This window comes from Oncorhynchus mykiss, unplaced genomic scaffold, assembly GCF_013265735.2.
Source record: "Oncorhynchus mykiss isolate Arlee unplaced genomic scaffold, USDA_OmykA_1.1 un_scaffold_341, whole genome shotgun sequence".
Taxonomy (NCBI): domain Eukaryota; kingdom Metazoa; phylum Chordata; class Actinopteri; order Salmoniformes; family Salmonidae; genus Oncorhynchus; species Oncorhynchus mykiss.
In genome coordinates, this window is record NW_023493789.1 from 106694 (window position 1) to 121688 (window position 14995).

The 14995-nt window shown below is 45.5% G+C and overlaps 1 protein-coding gene across 2 annotated transcripts; it reads left to right on the forward strand.

The window, feature by feature from the left end:
* Positions 1–1884: 1884 nt before the first annotated feature.
* On the forward strand, positions 1885–14653 carry LOC118951920 (endonuclease III-like protein 1). Of its 2 annotated transcripts, none has more exons than XM_036973871.1 (6): positions 1885–2390; positions 2736–3007; positions 9838–10008; positions 12185–12344; positions 13748–13853; positions 14015–14653. In XM_036973871.1, the coding sequence occupies exons 1-6, from the start codon at positions 2138–2140 to the stop codon at positions 14340–14342; spliced, it is 1290 nt and encodes a 429-aa protein (XP_036829766.1). In that variant the 5' UTR covers positions 1885–2137; the 3' UTR covers positions 14343–14653. The 2 variants fall into 2 exon arrangements, with proteins under 2 accessions (XP_036829766.1, XP_036829767.1); XM_036973872.1 differs by having other exon boundaries at positions 12185–12331; positions 14015–14435.
* The last annotated feature ends 342 nt before the right edge of the window (positions 14654–14995 follow it).

Sequence of the window (14995 nt, forward strand, 5' to 3'; positions counted from 1 at the left end):
AGAGAACATGAATAGTATTGGGTGGTAGAGAGAGAGAGAACATGAATAGTATTGGGTGGTAGAGAGAGAGAGAACATGAATAGTATTGGGTGGTAGAGAGAGAGAGAACATGAATAGTATTGGGTGGTAGAGAGAGAGAGAACATGAATAGTATTGGGTGGTAGAGAGAGAGAGAACATGGATAGTATTGGGTGGTAGAGAGAGAGAGAACATGAATAGTATTGGGTGGGAGGGAGAGAGAGAACATGAATAGTATTGGGTGGTAGAGAGAGAGAACATGAATAGTATTGGGTGGGAGGGAGAGAGAACACGAATAGTATTGGGTGGTAGAGAGAGAGAACATGAATAGTATTGGGTGGTAGAGAGAGAACATGAATAGTATTGGGTGGTAGAGAGAGAACATTAATAGTATTGGGTGGTAGGGAGAGAACATGAATAGTATTGGGTGGTAGAGAGAGAGAACATGAATAGTACTGGCTGGTAGAGAGAGAACATGAATAGTACTGGCTGGTAGAGAGAGAACATTAATAGTATTGGGTGGTAGAGAGAGAACATTAATAGTATTGGGTGGTAGGGAGAGAACATTAATAGTATTGGGTGGTCCATTATTCCACTCCTCTATGGGAACTTTGTATCATTTAGAAAAGCCATGGAGTTGTCTTGGTGTCTCGGAAAACAGTTGGTTATCAATGTTCAGTTTATTGACTACGTTTCCTCAAATCCTACCCACTCGCCTCCTTTTAACCACAAGGTTGCTTCTCCTCAGACCTTCAATGTTTTTTATTTATTTTTATACCAGAAATAAAATTCACTTAAATGTGTTTTGAGTACAAGGAATCAAGGAAAGATCAATTGAGAGAGCCCTGGCCCAACTTTTTGCATTACGTGACTGCTGTTAGTTTCTGTCAAACAGATAAATGACAGACAGAGACATGCCCCAACATCACACCCCTTCGCGACATCGTTTGTGTCCTTTGCACCTGTGGTTCTCCATAAATTAGTGCACGTCCAGACTCACACCACATGCATCTTGCAAAGCGAGCTAGGGGTTAGGAGCACATGAGATAGCAAACAATTGCCCTAGAACCATTCCATTCCTCTGCACATTCTAAAGGGCCTTTGATATGATATTCATAACGTTGTTGTTACATAAAGCAAATAATAACCGCTTGTACAGAAAGCAGCTAGGATGACTCTGTTATGGTCACGGGAAAGTGGTAGTTTGTGTGTCCGTGCTAATATAGAATACGCCACAAATGGCACAATCACTACATATAGAATATAGTGCCATTTGGGACGCAATTAGGCTATACTTCAGTAGCTAGTCAGTAGTACCTACAACCTCGGGATCAGCGACAATCATCTATTGAGTTCTAGCTGGGGAGAGAGAGAGAGTACCACGAAACAAGCCAGGAGAATGTTGAAATAATTCTCCCTGTCAAGCAGAGAGAGAACCGAGTGAACAACGATAGCTAATTAACGTTATCTAGTTCTGTTTTAGAGGTAACAACAGTACCCATTCAGGTGCCCATTCGTGTATGTTCAACATCCGTCCGGAACAGCTGACAAAATAGCGGACAGGGAGAGAGAAAGAGCGACACAAACAAGCACTAATAAATACATATTGTTGACTAGCTATCTGCTTGTTTTCCTTCCAGACCTAGGGCTTTAAAAACAACGGAAGTTCATACCTTCTATCGATCTAGATGTGTTTCTGGCGTCATTCACGTGAGGCTGGCAGGTGGACAAAATACCGAGCAAGACAAATTCATGCATTTAGAATTTGTTTATCCCAATATTTCAAAAGCTTTCCCCAAGTCAGATCAGTCCCCCCACTCGACAACCGGATGGACTGTCGGGCACTTCCTATAAAAACACGTTTGTCGCGGGAGCTGATGGGAAATGTAGTTCCTACTAAAAACATTGCTCGACGAAGCAAGAGGTGTCGAGTTAAAAATGTAACATTTGTTTAATGTTCTAGCTAGTCTTAACGTGCCTGTCGTTTGAAAATTAAATCAACAACCCTAGTAGGTCACGTTTCAATATCCATCAATAGTACTTGGAAAATGTTACCAAAACTTGCATACATGTGTTTTAGCTAGCTAACCAGATTATCACTAAAATAGCTAACAAGCTAATGTTGTTAGCCACGGTCCGTCCCACTTGCAGCACAACGGTATCCTATGCTTTACACTGTTTCAAAATGACCTCGCCTTATTTCGTTGAGAGTACCGCGGTCATCACTCGGAGCGGTAACAAGACCGTGCCCCGTGCCGGTTTAGCCACGACGTTAAAAACTAGGATGGAGAGGAGAGTGTTGAGGGCGCACGTGAAACAGGAGGAAGAAGATTCGAGAGTATCAAATCAGAGTTTGGGACGAGACGCTTCAGGTATGAATCCGTTTTATCACAACATTGCCCTTCTGATATTTACGAACTGAAGCAATGTCTTGCTGCATGATTGAGGGACTTTCAGATGGGACAAGCTGTAGCCTAAAACAACAACTAAGAGATGACTACAGTCTTCAGAGAAAGAGAGCCTATGGCCTGGCTATATGCACACAGTCTGAATACGCCCCTAATTAATCTTTGACACAGGTGACGATGTCGTCTACTACTTCCTGTATGTTCAGTTGTTCTGTACATGAAGAATGTGACATCATTTCTGTATGCCTCAGAATGTTCAGCACACCTCATCACTCAACTTCTGTCCCCCGCCCCTACTTTACCTTGCAGATATTGGCTCCTCTAGGTTCCGTCGCTCATCCATTGGCCAATCACAAGCTGAGCCAGACAAAGCCCTGTCCCTGTTACCACTGGCACCCATCCTGCGTAGGAGGCGGGGCCAGGTGAAGGTGGAATACGATGGGAAGGAGGAGCCTAAACACTGGGAGCCTCCTGATTGGAGCAAGCAGCTGGGTCATGTGCGTCAGATGAGGAGCGCCAGGAACGCGCCTGTTGACCTCATGGGGGCGGAGAAATGCTACGACACACACGCCCCTGATGAGGTGGGTGAGACCCCACTGGTTTCTGTCTCTCTGTCGTACACCCCCCACTACCGTACATCCTCTCCTCTCTCCCCCTCTTACATCCCCACCTTCCTTCCTCTCCCCTCCTCTCTCCCCCTCTTACCTCCCCACCTTCCTTCCTCTCCCCTCCTCTCTCCCCCTCTTACCTCCCCACCTTCCTTCCTCTCCCCTCCTCTCTCCCCCTCTTACCTCCCCACCTTCCTTCCTCTCTCCCCCGCTTACCTCCCCACCTACACCCTGGCCACTGTCTCCCCTCCCCCTCTGTCCGCTCCCTCATCCTCTCCGGGTCAGAGGTGGACCAGCCCCTGCTACCCCCTGCTCCGTGCCGTCCACACATTCTTCCCCGGGTATCATGAACCTCCTGTTGACCTACCAAGAGACCGCTTCCTGCCTCGGCTCCTCCCTCTCCCGCGCCCTCACCTTCCCCGAGTACGCCCTAGCCTTCCCCGAGTTCGCCCTCGCCTTTCCCGAGTTCGCCCTCACCTTCCCCGAGTTCGCCCTCACCTTCCCCGAGTTCGCCCTCACCTTCCCCGAGTTCGCCCTAGCCTTCTCCTGCTTCACAGAGGTTGTGAATTCAGTCCACCCTGCCGGGCAGAGGGAGCTCAACGGTTACCTGTCCGTCGTCTCTGACCTGGCATTCACCTGGGGCGGAGACCTGATCTAAACCTGGGGGGCGGAGACCTGATCTACACCTGGGGGGCGGAGACCTGATCTACACCTGGGGGGCGGAGACCTGATCTACACCTGGGGGGCGGAGACCTGATCTACACCTGGGGGGCGGAGACCTGATCTACACCTGGGGGACGGAGACCTGATCTACATCTGGGGGGCCCAGGCTACACCAGGGCTTTGTGCATTTTGACCCTATATTTCACCCCTAAAGTAATGTAGGAGGTTGAGGGAGCTCCGCTCTCCACCCCCCCACCCCCCCAACAACAAAAAATACCCCTGAAAATGGTCAACCGGGGTAAAATATGCTCACGAGATGTTTCACTGTCTGTCAAAGACCACTGGGTTTAGCACTGATACTGGTCTATGTAGAACTGGTCAGGATCTATGTAGGATTATGTAGTACTGGCCAGGATTTATGTAGGATTATGTAGTACTGGCCAGGATCTATGAAGGATTATGTAGTACTGGCCAGGATCTATGTAGGATTATGTAGAACTGGTCAGGATCTATGTAGGATTATGTAGAACTGGCCAGGATCTATGTAGGATTATGTAGTACTGGCCAGGATCTATGAAGGATTATGTAGTACTGGTCAGGATCTATGTAGGATTATGTAGAACTGGTCAGGATCTATGAAGGATTATGTAGTACTGGCCAGGATCTATGTAGGATTATGTAGAACTGGTCAGGATCTATGTAGGATTATGTAGTACTGGCCAGGATCTATGAAGGATTATGTAGAACTGGTCAGGATCTATGAAGGATTATGTAGAACTGGTCAGGATCTATGAAGGATTATGTAGTACTGTCCAGGATCTATGAAGGATTATGTAGTACTGGCCAGGATCTATGTAGGATTATGTAGAACTGGTCAGGATCTATGTAGGATTATGTAGAACTGGCCAGGATCTATGTAGGATTATGTAGTACTGGCCAGGATCTATGAAGGATTATGTAGAACTGGTCAGGATCTATGAAGGATTATGTAGTACTGGCCAGGATCTATGTAGGATTATGTAGAACTGGTCAGGATCTATGTAGGATTATGTAGTACTGGCCAGGCTCTATGAAGGATTATGTAGTACTGGCCAGGATCTATGAAGGATTATGTAGTACTGGCCAGGATCTATGTAGGATTATGTAGAACTGGTCAGGATCTATGTAGGATTATGTAGTACTGGCCAGGCTCTATGAAGGATTATGTAGTACTGGCCAGGATCTATGAAGGATTATGTAGTACTGGTCAGGATCTCAAATCAAATCAAATTTTATTTGTCACATACACATGGTTAGCAGATGTTAATGCGAGTGTAGCGAAATGCTTGTGCTTCTAGTTCCGACAATGCAGTAATAACAAGTAATCTAACTAACAATTCCAAAACTACTGTCTTGTACACAGTGTAAGGGGATAAAGAATATGTACATAAGGATATATGAATGAGTGATGGTACAGAGCAGCATAGGCAAGATACAGTAGATGGTATCGAGTACAGTATATACATATGAGATGAGTATGTAAACAAAGTGGCATAGTTAAAGTGGCTAGTGATACATGTATTACATAAGGATACAGTCGATGATATAGAGTACAGTATATACGTATGCGTATGAGATGAATAATGTAGGGTAAGTAACATTATATAAGGTAGCATTGTTTAAAGTGGCTAGTGATATATTTACATAATTTCCCATCAATTCCCATTATTAAAGTGGCTGGAGTTGAGTCAGTGTCAGTGTGTTGGCAGCAGCCACTCAATGTTAGTGGTGGCTGTTTAACAGTCTGATGGCCTTGAGATAGAAGCTGTTTTTCAGTCTCTCGGTCCCAGCTTTGATGCACCTGTACTGACCTCGCCTTCTGGATGATAGCGGGGTGAACAGGCAGTGGCTCGGGTGGTTGATGTCCTTGATGGTCTTTATGGCCTTCCTGTGACATCGGGTGGTATAGGTGTCCTGGAGGGCAGGTAGTTTGCCCCCGGTGATGCGTTGTGCAGACCTCACTACCCTCTGGAGAGCCTTACGGTTGAGGGCGGAGCAGTTGCCGTACCAGGCGGTGATACAGCCCGCAAGGATGCTCTCGATTGTGCATCTGTAGAAGTTTGTGAGTGCTTTTGGTGACAAGCCAAATTTCTTCAGCCTCCTGAGGTTGAAGAGGCGCTGCTGCGCCTTCTTCACAATGCTGTCTGTGTGAGTGGACCAATTCAGTTTGTCTGTGATGTGTATGCCGAGGAACTTAAAACTTGCTACCCTCTCCACTACTGTTCCATCGATGTGGATAGGGGGGGTGTTCCCTCTGCTGTTTCCTGAAGTCCACAATCATCTCCTTAGTTTTGTTGACGTTGAGTGTGAGGTTATTTTCCTGACACCACACTCCGAGGGCCCTCACCTCCTCCCTGTAGGCCGTCTCGTCGTTGTTGGTAATCAAGCCTACCACTGTTGTGTCGTCCGCAAACTTGATGATTGAGTTGGAGGAGTGCGTGGCCACGCAGTCGTGGGTGAACAGGGAGTACAGGAGAGGGCTCAGAACGCACCCTTGTGGGGCCCCAGTGTTGAGGATCAGCGGGGAGGAGATATTGTTGCCTACCCTCACCACCTGGGCGCGGCCCGTCAGGAAGTCCAGTACCCAGTTGCACAGGGCGGGGTCGAGACCCAGGGTCTCGAGCTTGATGACGAGCTTGGAGGGTACTATGGTGTTGAATGCCGAGCTGTAGTCGATGAACAGCATTCTCACATATGTAGGATGTAGGATTATGTAGTACTGGCCAGGATCTATGAAGGATGATGTAGTACTGGCCAGGATCTATGAAGGATTATGTAGTACTGGTCAGGATCTATGTAGGATTATGTAGAACTGGTCAGGATCTATGTAGGATTATGTAGAACTGGTCAGGATCTATGTAGGATTATGTAGTACTGGTCAGGGTCTATGAAGGATTATGTAGTACTGGTCAGGATCTATGTAGGATTATGTAGTACTGGTCAGGATCTATGAAGGATTATGTAGTACTGGCCAGGATCTATGTAGGCCTATGAAGGACTATGTAGCACAGGTCATGATCTATTTGGGTCTATGTCACATTATGTAGTACTGGTAATGCCACAATGTAACACTGGTCATGACAATATGTAACACACAAAGGGCTCATTGCTGACACATACAGTATGTCGTCTGTGCCAATCACACAAACTCCTTTTCCACGGCTGGTGGTGACTGTTTCCTGTAGGACGTTTGAACACACACAGGTAGTAGCAGGGTTCCACCAGTAGAACTAGATGAACCCTGCAGGTAGAACAGTAGAATACACAGAGGTGGTAGCAGGGTTCCACCAGTAGAACTAGATGAACCCTGCAGGTAGGACAGTAGAACACACAGAGGTAGTAGCAGGGTTCCACCACTAGATGAACCCTGCAGGTAGAACAGTAGCACACACAGAGGTAGTAGCAGGGTTCCACCACTAGATGAACCCTGCAGGTAGAACAGTAGAACACACAGAGGTAGTAGCAGGGTTCCACCAGTAGAACTAGATGAACCCTGCAGGTAGAACAGTAGAACACACAGAGGTAGTAGCAGGGTTCCACCACTAGATGAACCCTGCAGGTAGAACAGCAGAGTGCCCATTAGAGGTGGAGGGGTTCTACAGAGCAGGGTCAGAAGGCTGTATATCTGATTTATGTTCCAGGATAAAGGTGAAATACATCCAGCACTATAAAAGGAGGATGTGGAACTGCAGTTATGTCACTGGATATGATTTGTTATGAAACAAACAGTGCAAAAGGGTTGGAGATGGGAGATGGGCCGAGCTAGCTAGCTGGGGTGTATTCATTAGGAACCAAACAGAACTAGGCAGGACTTAGCTGAATTTGTCCAATAGAAACACTTGATTTCGCTGCAGTACGTTTTCCGTAGGAAAGATGTTACGTGACATGTTAGTTATGCACACCTGTTCTCCCACCAGGAGTGATGAGTCAACCTCATTCTGAGACCTCTTTAGAAACAGTGTACGCCTACTGAACACTCCATTCTAACACAAGGCAGTGCATAAGAGGCATACTAGCAAGGAGACACATTACACAACCAAAAGTATGTGGACACCTGCTCATTGAACATCTCATTCCAAAATCATGGGCATTTTATATTGAGTTGGTCCCCCTCTTTTACTGCTATAACAGCCTCCACTCTTCTGGGAAGGTTTTCCACTAGATGTTGGAACATTGCTGCAGGGACTTGCAGCCAAGAGAGCATTAGTGAGGTCGGGCACTGATGTTATGCGATTTAGGCCTGGTTTGCAGTCGGCGTTTCAATTCATCCCAAAGGTGTTCGATGGGGTTGAGGTCAGGGCTATGTGCATGCCAGTCAAGTTCTTCCACATTGCTCCACACTCTGTATGGGCCTCGCTTTGTGCACAGGGGCGTTGTCATACTGAAACAGGAAAGGGCCTTCCCCAAACTGTTGCCACAAAGTTGGAAGCACAGAATCCTCTAGAATGTCATTGTATGCTGTAGAGTTAAGATTTCCCTTCACTGGAACTAAGGGGCCCGATCCATTAAAAACAGCCCCAGACCGTTATTCTTCCTCCACCAAACTTTACAGTTGGCACTATGCATTGGGGCAGGTAGCATTTTCCTGGCATCTGCCAAACCCAGATTCGTCCATCGGGACTGCCAGATGGTGAAGTGTGATTCATCACTCCAGAGAACGCGTTTCCACTGCTCCAGAGTCCAATGGCGGAGAGCTTTACACCACTCCAGCCGACGCTTGGCATTGCACATGGTGATGCTTAGCCATGGAAACCCATTTCAGGAAGCTCCTGACGAACAGTTATTGTGCTGACGTTGCGTCCAGAGGCAGTTTGGAACTCGGTAGTGAGTGTTGCAACCAAGGACAGACTACTTTTACATGCTACGCACTCCAGCACTCTGAGGTTCTGTTCTGTGAGCTTGTGTGGCCTACCACTTTGCGGCTGAGCTGTTGTTGCTCCTAGACGTTTCCACTTCACAATAACAGCATTTACAGTTGACCGGGGCAGCTCTAACAGGGCAGATATTTGTTGAACTGACTTTGTTGGAAAAGTGGCATCCTATTCCAGAGCTCTTCAGTAAGGCCATTCTACTGTCAATGTTTGTCTATGGAGATTGCATGGTGGTGTGCTCGATTTTATACACCTGTCAGCAATGGGTGTGGTGAGATAGCCGAATCCACTAATTTGAAGTGGTGTCCATATACTTATGTGTATGTAGTGTAGTTTACTATCTAAAAGATACCAGATTAAAGACTCTCTCCTCTTCCCCTTCCCATCAAGTGAGGCATTACCAGGTCCTGGTCTCTCTAAAGTTGTCTAGCCAGATTAAAGACTCTCTCCCCTCCTCCTCCCCTTCCCATCAAGTGAGGCATTACCAGGTCCTGGTCTCTCTAAAGTTGTCTAGCCAGATTAAAGACTCTCTCCCCTCCTCTTCCCCTTCCCATCAAGTGAGGCATTACCAGGTCCTGGTCTCTCTAAAGTTGTCTAGCCAGATTAAAGACTCTCTCCCCTCCTCTTCCCCTTCCCATCAAGTGAGGCATTACCAGGTCCTGGTCTCTCTAAAGTTGTCTAGCCAGATTAAAGACTCTCTCCCCTCCTCCTCCCCTTCCCATCAAGTGAGGCATTACCAGGTCCTGGTCTCTCTAAAGTTGTCTAGCCAGATTAAAGACTCTCTCCCCTCCTCTTCCCCTTCCCATCAAGTGAGGCATTACCAGGTCCTGGTCTCTCTAAAGTTGTCTAGCCAGATTAAAGACTCTCTCCCCTCCTCCTCCCCTTCCCATCAAGTGAGGCATTACCAGGTCCTGGTCTCTCTAAAGTTGTCTAGCCAGATTAAAGACTCTCTCCCCTCCTCTTCCCCTTCCCATCAAGTGAGGCATTACCAGGTCCTGGTCTCTCTAAAGTTGTCTAGCCAGATTAAAGACTCTCTCCCCTCCTCTTCCCCTTCCCATCAAGTGAGGCATTACCAGGTCCTGGTCTCTCTAAAGTTGTCTAGCCAGATTAAAGACTCTCTCCCCTCCTCTTCCCCTTCCCATCAAGTGAGGCATTACCAGGTCCTGGTCTCTCTAAAGTTGTCTAGCCAGATTAAAGACTCTCTCCCCTCCTCCTCATCCCTTCCACCAGGTGCGACGTTACCAGGTGCTGGTGTCTCTGATGTTGTCAAGCCAGACAAGGGACCAGGTGACCAGTGCGGCTCTGCAGAGACTCAGGGCTCATGGCTGTACAGTGGACAACATAGTCAACACTGACGATGACACACTGGGACAACTCATCTACCCTGTCGGCTTCTGGAAGGTAACGCACACTATACACTGCCTTCACAAAATATTCACACCCCTTGACTTTTTTCCACATTTTGTTGTGTTACAAAGTGGGATTAAAATGGATTTAATTGTGGGGGGTTATGGGTCAACAATCTACACTCTGTCACAGATAAAGTATAAATATTTGTAGAAAATGAATGGAAATAAAACACTAATATATCTTGATTAGATACGTATTCAACCCCCTGAATCAATACATGTGACAGCGACTACAGCTGTGAGTCTTTCTGGGTACATCTCTAAGAGCTCTCTACACCTAGATTGATCTGTGAGTCTTTCTGGGTACATCTCTAAGAGCTCTCTACACCAAGATTGATCTGTCAGTATTTCTGGGCACATCTCTAAGAGCTCTATACACCTAGATTGATCTGTGAGTCTTTCTGGGTACATTTCTAAGAGCTCTCTACACCTAGATTGATCTGTGAGTCTTTCTGGGTACATCTCTAAGAGCTCTCTACACCTAGATTGATCTGTGAGTCTTTCTGGGTACATCTCTAAGAGCTCTCTACACCTAGATTGATCTGTGAGTCTTTCTGGGTACATCTCTAAGAGCTCTCTACACCTAGATTGATCTGTGAGTCTTTCTGGGTACATCTCTAAGAGCTCTCTACACCTAGATTGATCTGTGAGTCTTTCTGGGTACATCTCTAAGAGCTCTCTACACCTAGATTGATCTGTGAGTCTTTCTGGGTACATCTGTAAGAGCTCTCCACACCTAGATTGATCTGTGAGTCTTTCTGGGTACATCTCTAAGAGCTCTCTACACCTAGATTGATCTGTGAGTCTTTCTGGGTACATCTCTAAGAGCTCTCTACAGCTAGATTGATCTGTGAGTCTTTCTGGGTACATTTCTAAGAGCTCTCTACACCTAGATTGATCTGTGAGTCTTTCTGTGTACATCTCTAAGAGCTCTCTACAGCTAGATTGATCTGTGAGTCTTTCTGGGTACATCTCTAAGAGCTCTCTACACCTAGATTGTGTATCATTTGTCCATTATTCTTTTCAAAATTCTTCAAGCTCCGTCAAATTGGTTGTTGTTCATTGCTAGACAACCATAGGTCTTGCCATAAATAAAAATATATAAGTCAAAATTGTAACTCTGCCACTCAGGAACATTAACTGTCTTCCCGGTAAGCAACTCCAGTGTAGATTTGGCCCTGTGTTTTAGGTTATTGTCCTGCTGAAAGATGAATTAATCTTCCAGGGTCTGGTGGAAAGTATACTGAAGCAGGTTTTCCTCCAGGATTTTGCCTGTGCTTAGCTCCATTCTGTTTATTTTATCCTGAAAAACTCTCCTGTCCTTAACAATTAAAAGCATACCCATAACATGATGCAGCCACCACTATCCTTTAAAATATGGAGATTGGTAATCCGTAATATGTTTGAGGCAAATCCAATACAACACTTTGTATTCAGGACAAAAACATTTATTGCTTTGACAATTTTTTTGCAGTATTACTTGAGTGACTTGTTGCAAACAGGATGTATGTTCTGGAGTATTTGTATTCTGTACAGGCTTCCTTCTTGGTCATTTATGTTAGTATTGTATTTGTCTCATGGTGAAATCCCTGAGCAGTTTCCTTCCTCTCCGGCAACTGAGTTGGGATGAACGCCTGTATCTTTGTAGTGACTGGGTGTATCGACACACCATCCAAAGTGTAATTGATAACTTCACCATGTTGAAAGAGATATTCAATATCTGCATTTTTTTATTTTTTACCCATCTACCAACCCATCTGCTCTACTTTATGAGCCATTGGAAAACCTTCCTAGTTTTTGTGGTTTTGTACCTTACAGATAATTCTATGTGTGGGGTACAGAGATGAGGCAGTCATTCAAAAATCATGTTAAACACTATTATTGCACACAGAATGAGTCAATGCTCTTGTTAAGCAAATATTTACGCCTGAAATGATTTAGTCACAACAAAGGGTTGAATACTTTACTCAAAACATTTCAGATTTTTATTAATTAATTTGTAAAAGAATAAAAACATCCCACATTATGGGGTATTGTGGGTAGGCCAGTGACAAATCTCAGTGTAATCCATTTTAAATTCAGGCTGTACCATGTGGAAAAAGTCAAGGGGTGTGAATACTTGTGAATAAAACCTTGATATGTCTTCTCTCCTACCCCCCCTCCTCCAGACCAAGGTGAAGTACCTGAAGCAGACGTCAGTGATGCTCCAGAGGGAGTTTAGAGGGGACATCCCGAACACAGTGGAGGGCCTGGTACGACTACCTGGAGTAGGACCCAAGATGGCTCACCTGGCCATGGACATCGCCTGGCACCAGGTCTCTGGCATAGGTAGGTATGGCTCATATACAGTTTGAAGTCGGAAGTTTACATACAGTTTAGCCAAATACATTTAAAGTTTTTCACAATTCCTGACATTTAATCCTAGTAAAAATTCCCTGTTTTAGGTCAGTTAGGATCACCACTTTATTTTAATAATGTGAAATGTCAGAATAATAGTAGAGGTTGTATTTCTTTCTTCACATTCCCAGCGGGTCAGAAGTTTACATACACTCAATTAGTATTTGGTAGCATTGCCTTTAAATTGTTTAACTTGGGTCAAACATTTCAGGTAGCCTTCCACAAGCTTCCCACAATAAGTTGGGTGAATTTTGGCCCATTCCTGCTGACAGAGCTGGTGTAACTGAGTCAGGTTTGTAGGCCTCCTTGCTCGCACACACTTTTTCGGTTCTGCCCACAAATACTCTATAGGATTGAGGTCAGGGCTTTGTGATGGCCACTCCAATACCTTGACTTTGTTGTCCTTAAGCCATTTTGCCACAACTTTGTTTGCTTGGGGTCATTGTCCATTTGGAAGACCCATTTGTGACCAAGCTTTAACTTCCTGACTGATATCTTGAGATGTTGCTTCATCTATTTTGTGAAGTGCACCAGTCCCTCCTGCAGCAAAGCACCCCCACTACATGATGCTGCCACCCCCATGCTTCACGGTTCTGATGGTGTTCTTCGGCTTGAAAGCCTCCCCCTTTTTCCTCAACATAACGATGGTCATTTTGGCCAAACAGTTATATTTTTGTTTCATCAGATGATGGTGTTTATACTTGCGTACTATTGTTTGTACAGATGAACATGGTACCTTCAGGTGTCTGGGAATTGCTCCCAAGGATGAACCAGACTTGTGGAGGTCTACAATTTTTTGAGATCTTGGCTGATTTCTTTTGATTTCCCCATGATGTCAAGCAAAGAGGCACTGAGTTTGAAGGTAGGCCTTGAAATACATCCACAGGTACACCTCCAATTGACTCAAATAATGTCAATTAGCCTATCAGAAGCTTCTAAAGCCATGACATTTTCTGGAATTTTCCAAGCTGTTTAAAGGCATAGTCAACTTAGTGTATGTAAACTTCTGACCCACTGGAATTGTCATACAGTGAATTATAAGTGAAAAAATCTGTAAACAATTGTTAGGAAAAATTACTTGTCGTGCACAAAGTAGATGTCCTAACCAACTTACCAAAACTATAGTTTGTTAACAAGAAATTTGTGGAGTGGTTGAAAAACAAGTTGATGACTCCAATCCAAAAGTGTATGTACATTTGACTTCAACTGTAGGACTACAAATCCCATACTCTAGTCTGCATGTTGTGATGTGGTGCAGAGTTGTAGTTCTATTGGATTATATTGTGGGCGTCTTATAATGGGATAGTTGTTCTATTGTTTGTGCGTGTGAGTAGGCGTGGACACACACGTCCACCGTATCTCCAACCGGCTGGGATGGACGAGAGGTGGGACCAAGAAGCCAGAGGAGACACGCAAGGCCCTGGAAGACTGGTTACCAAGGTGACACCACCACTTCCTCTACCCCATCAGGTCACTCGTTAACCAGTCACTGACCAATCAGATCCCTTACAGCAGGAAAGAGAAACATTTTGCCTTGTGGTTTCTGTCCGACATGATTTTGATGATGGCGATTGATGATCTTCCTCTCTCTTCCGACACAGGGATCTATGGAGTGAGATCAACTGGTTGCTGGTGGGGTTTGGTCAACAGGTGTGTCTACCTGTCAATCCTCTCTGCTCCGTGTGTCTGAACCAGCACAGCTGCCCCTCTGCCCACCAAGCCTCCCCAGCCAAGAGGCCTAAAGCTGGGTCACCTCGCTCACCACACTCCCCCAAGACCTCTAGGGTCAAGCTGGAGCCTGGTTCTCTTGGTTTGGGGTTACCACCCCCCTCCTCAGCCACACCGGTCAAAGAGGAACCTCTGGCTACCACCTTCTCCCCTCTGCTGCCCAGAAAGAGGAAGTCGAAAGCCAAAACCTTCTCTACATGATACGACAGAAGAGGGTAGCATCCCTTCAGAAATGTCAGGACCGTGTCCCAATTCTCTCTCCTTCCTCCCAAAGTTTGCTCTTGTCACTTCCCTTGACTGATGTGAAATGACCAGTACTAGAGATAGGGTGGTAACTCCTACTAGCCCAGTGGTATTAACTGCTTTAGCGGGGAGACCATTTTTAGACTGAATTTCGGTGAACTCATTTATTTCTCACAACACTCAAACTAAACCTTCAAATCTTTACATTTAGATTTTTACTTACACTAATAAATAAATTCTCAATAAAATATTTTTCAAATTATCTCAAACACATTTGTATATTGTCCAATACAATAATTGTCACTCAATGTTTCGTTCCCAAAATATAGCGACCTGACAATTTATCCTTTAACTAGGCAAGTCAGTTAAGAACAAATTCTTATTTTCAATGACGGCCGAGGAACGGCGGGTTAACTGCCTTGTTCAGGGGCAGAACGACAGATTGTGATCTCGGGGATTCGATCACTGGCCCAACACCCTAACCTACCTACAATACCACTGATGTGTAGGGGTCAGAGGTCCATTGGAATTAACAATGCGAGTGTAAAACACCCTGTTACTCAGCCACAAGGGATTGAGTTCCCCCAGGAGACGACAGGGTGGTTTGGTGA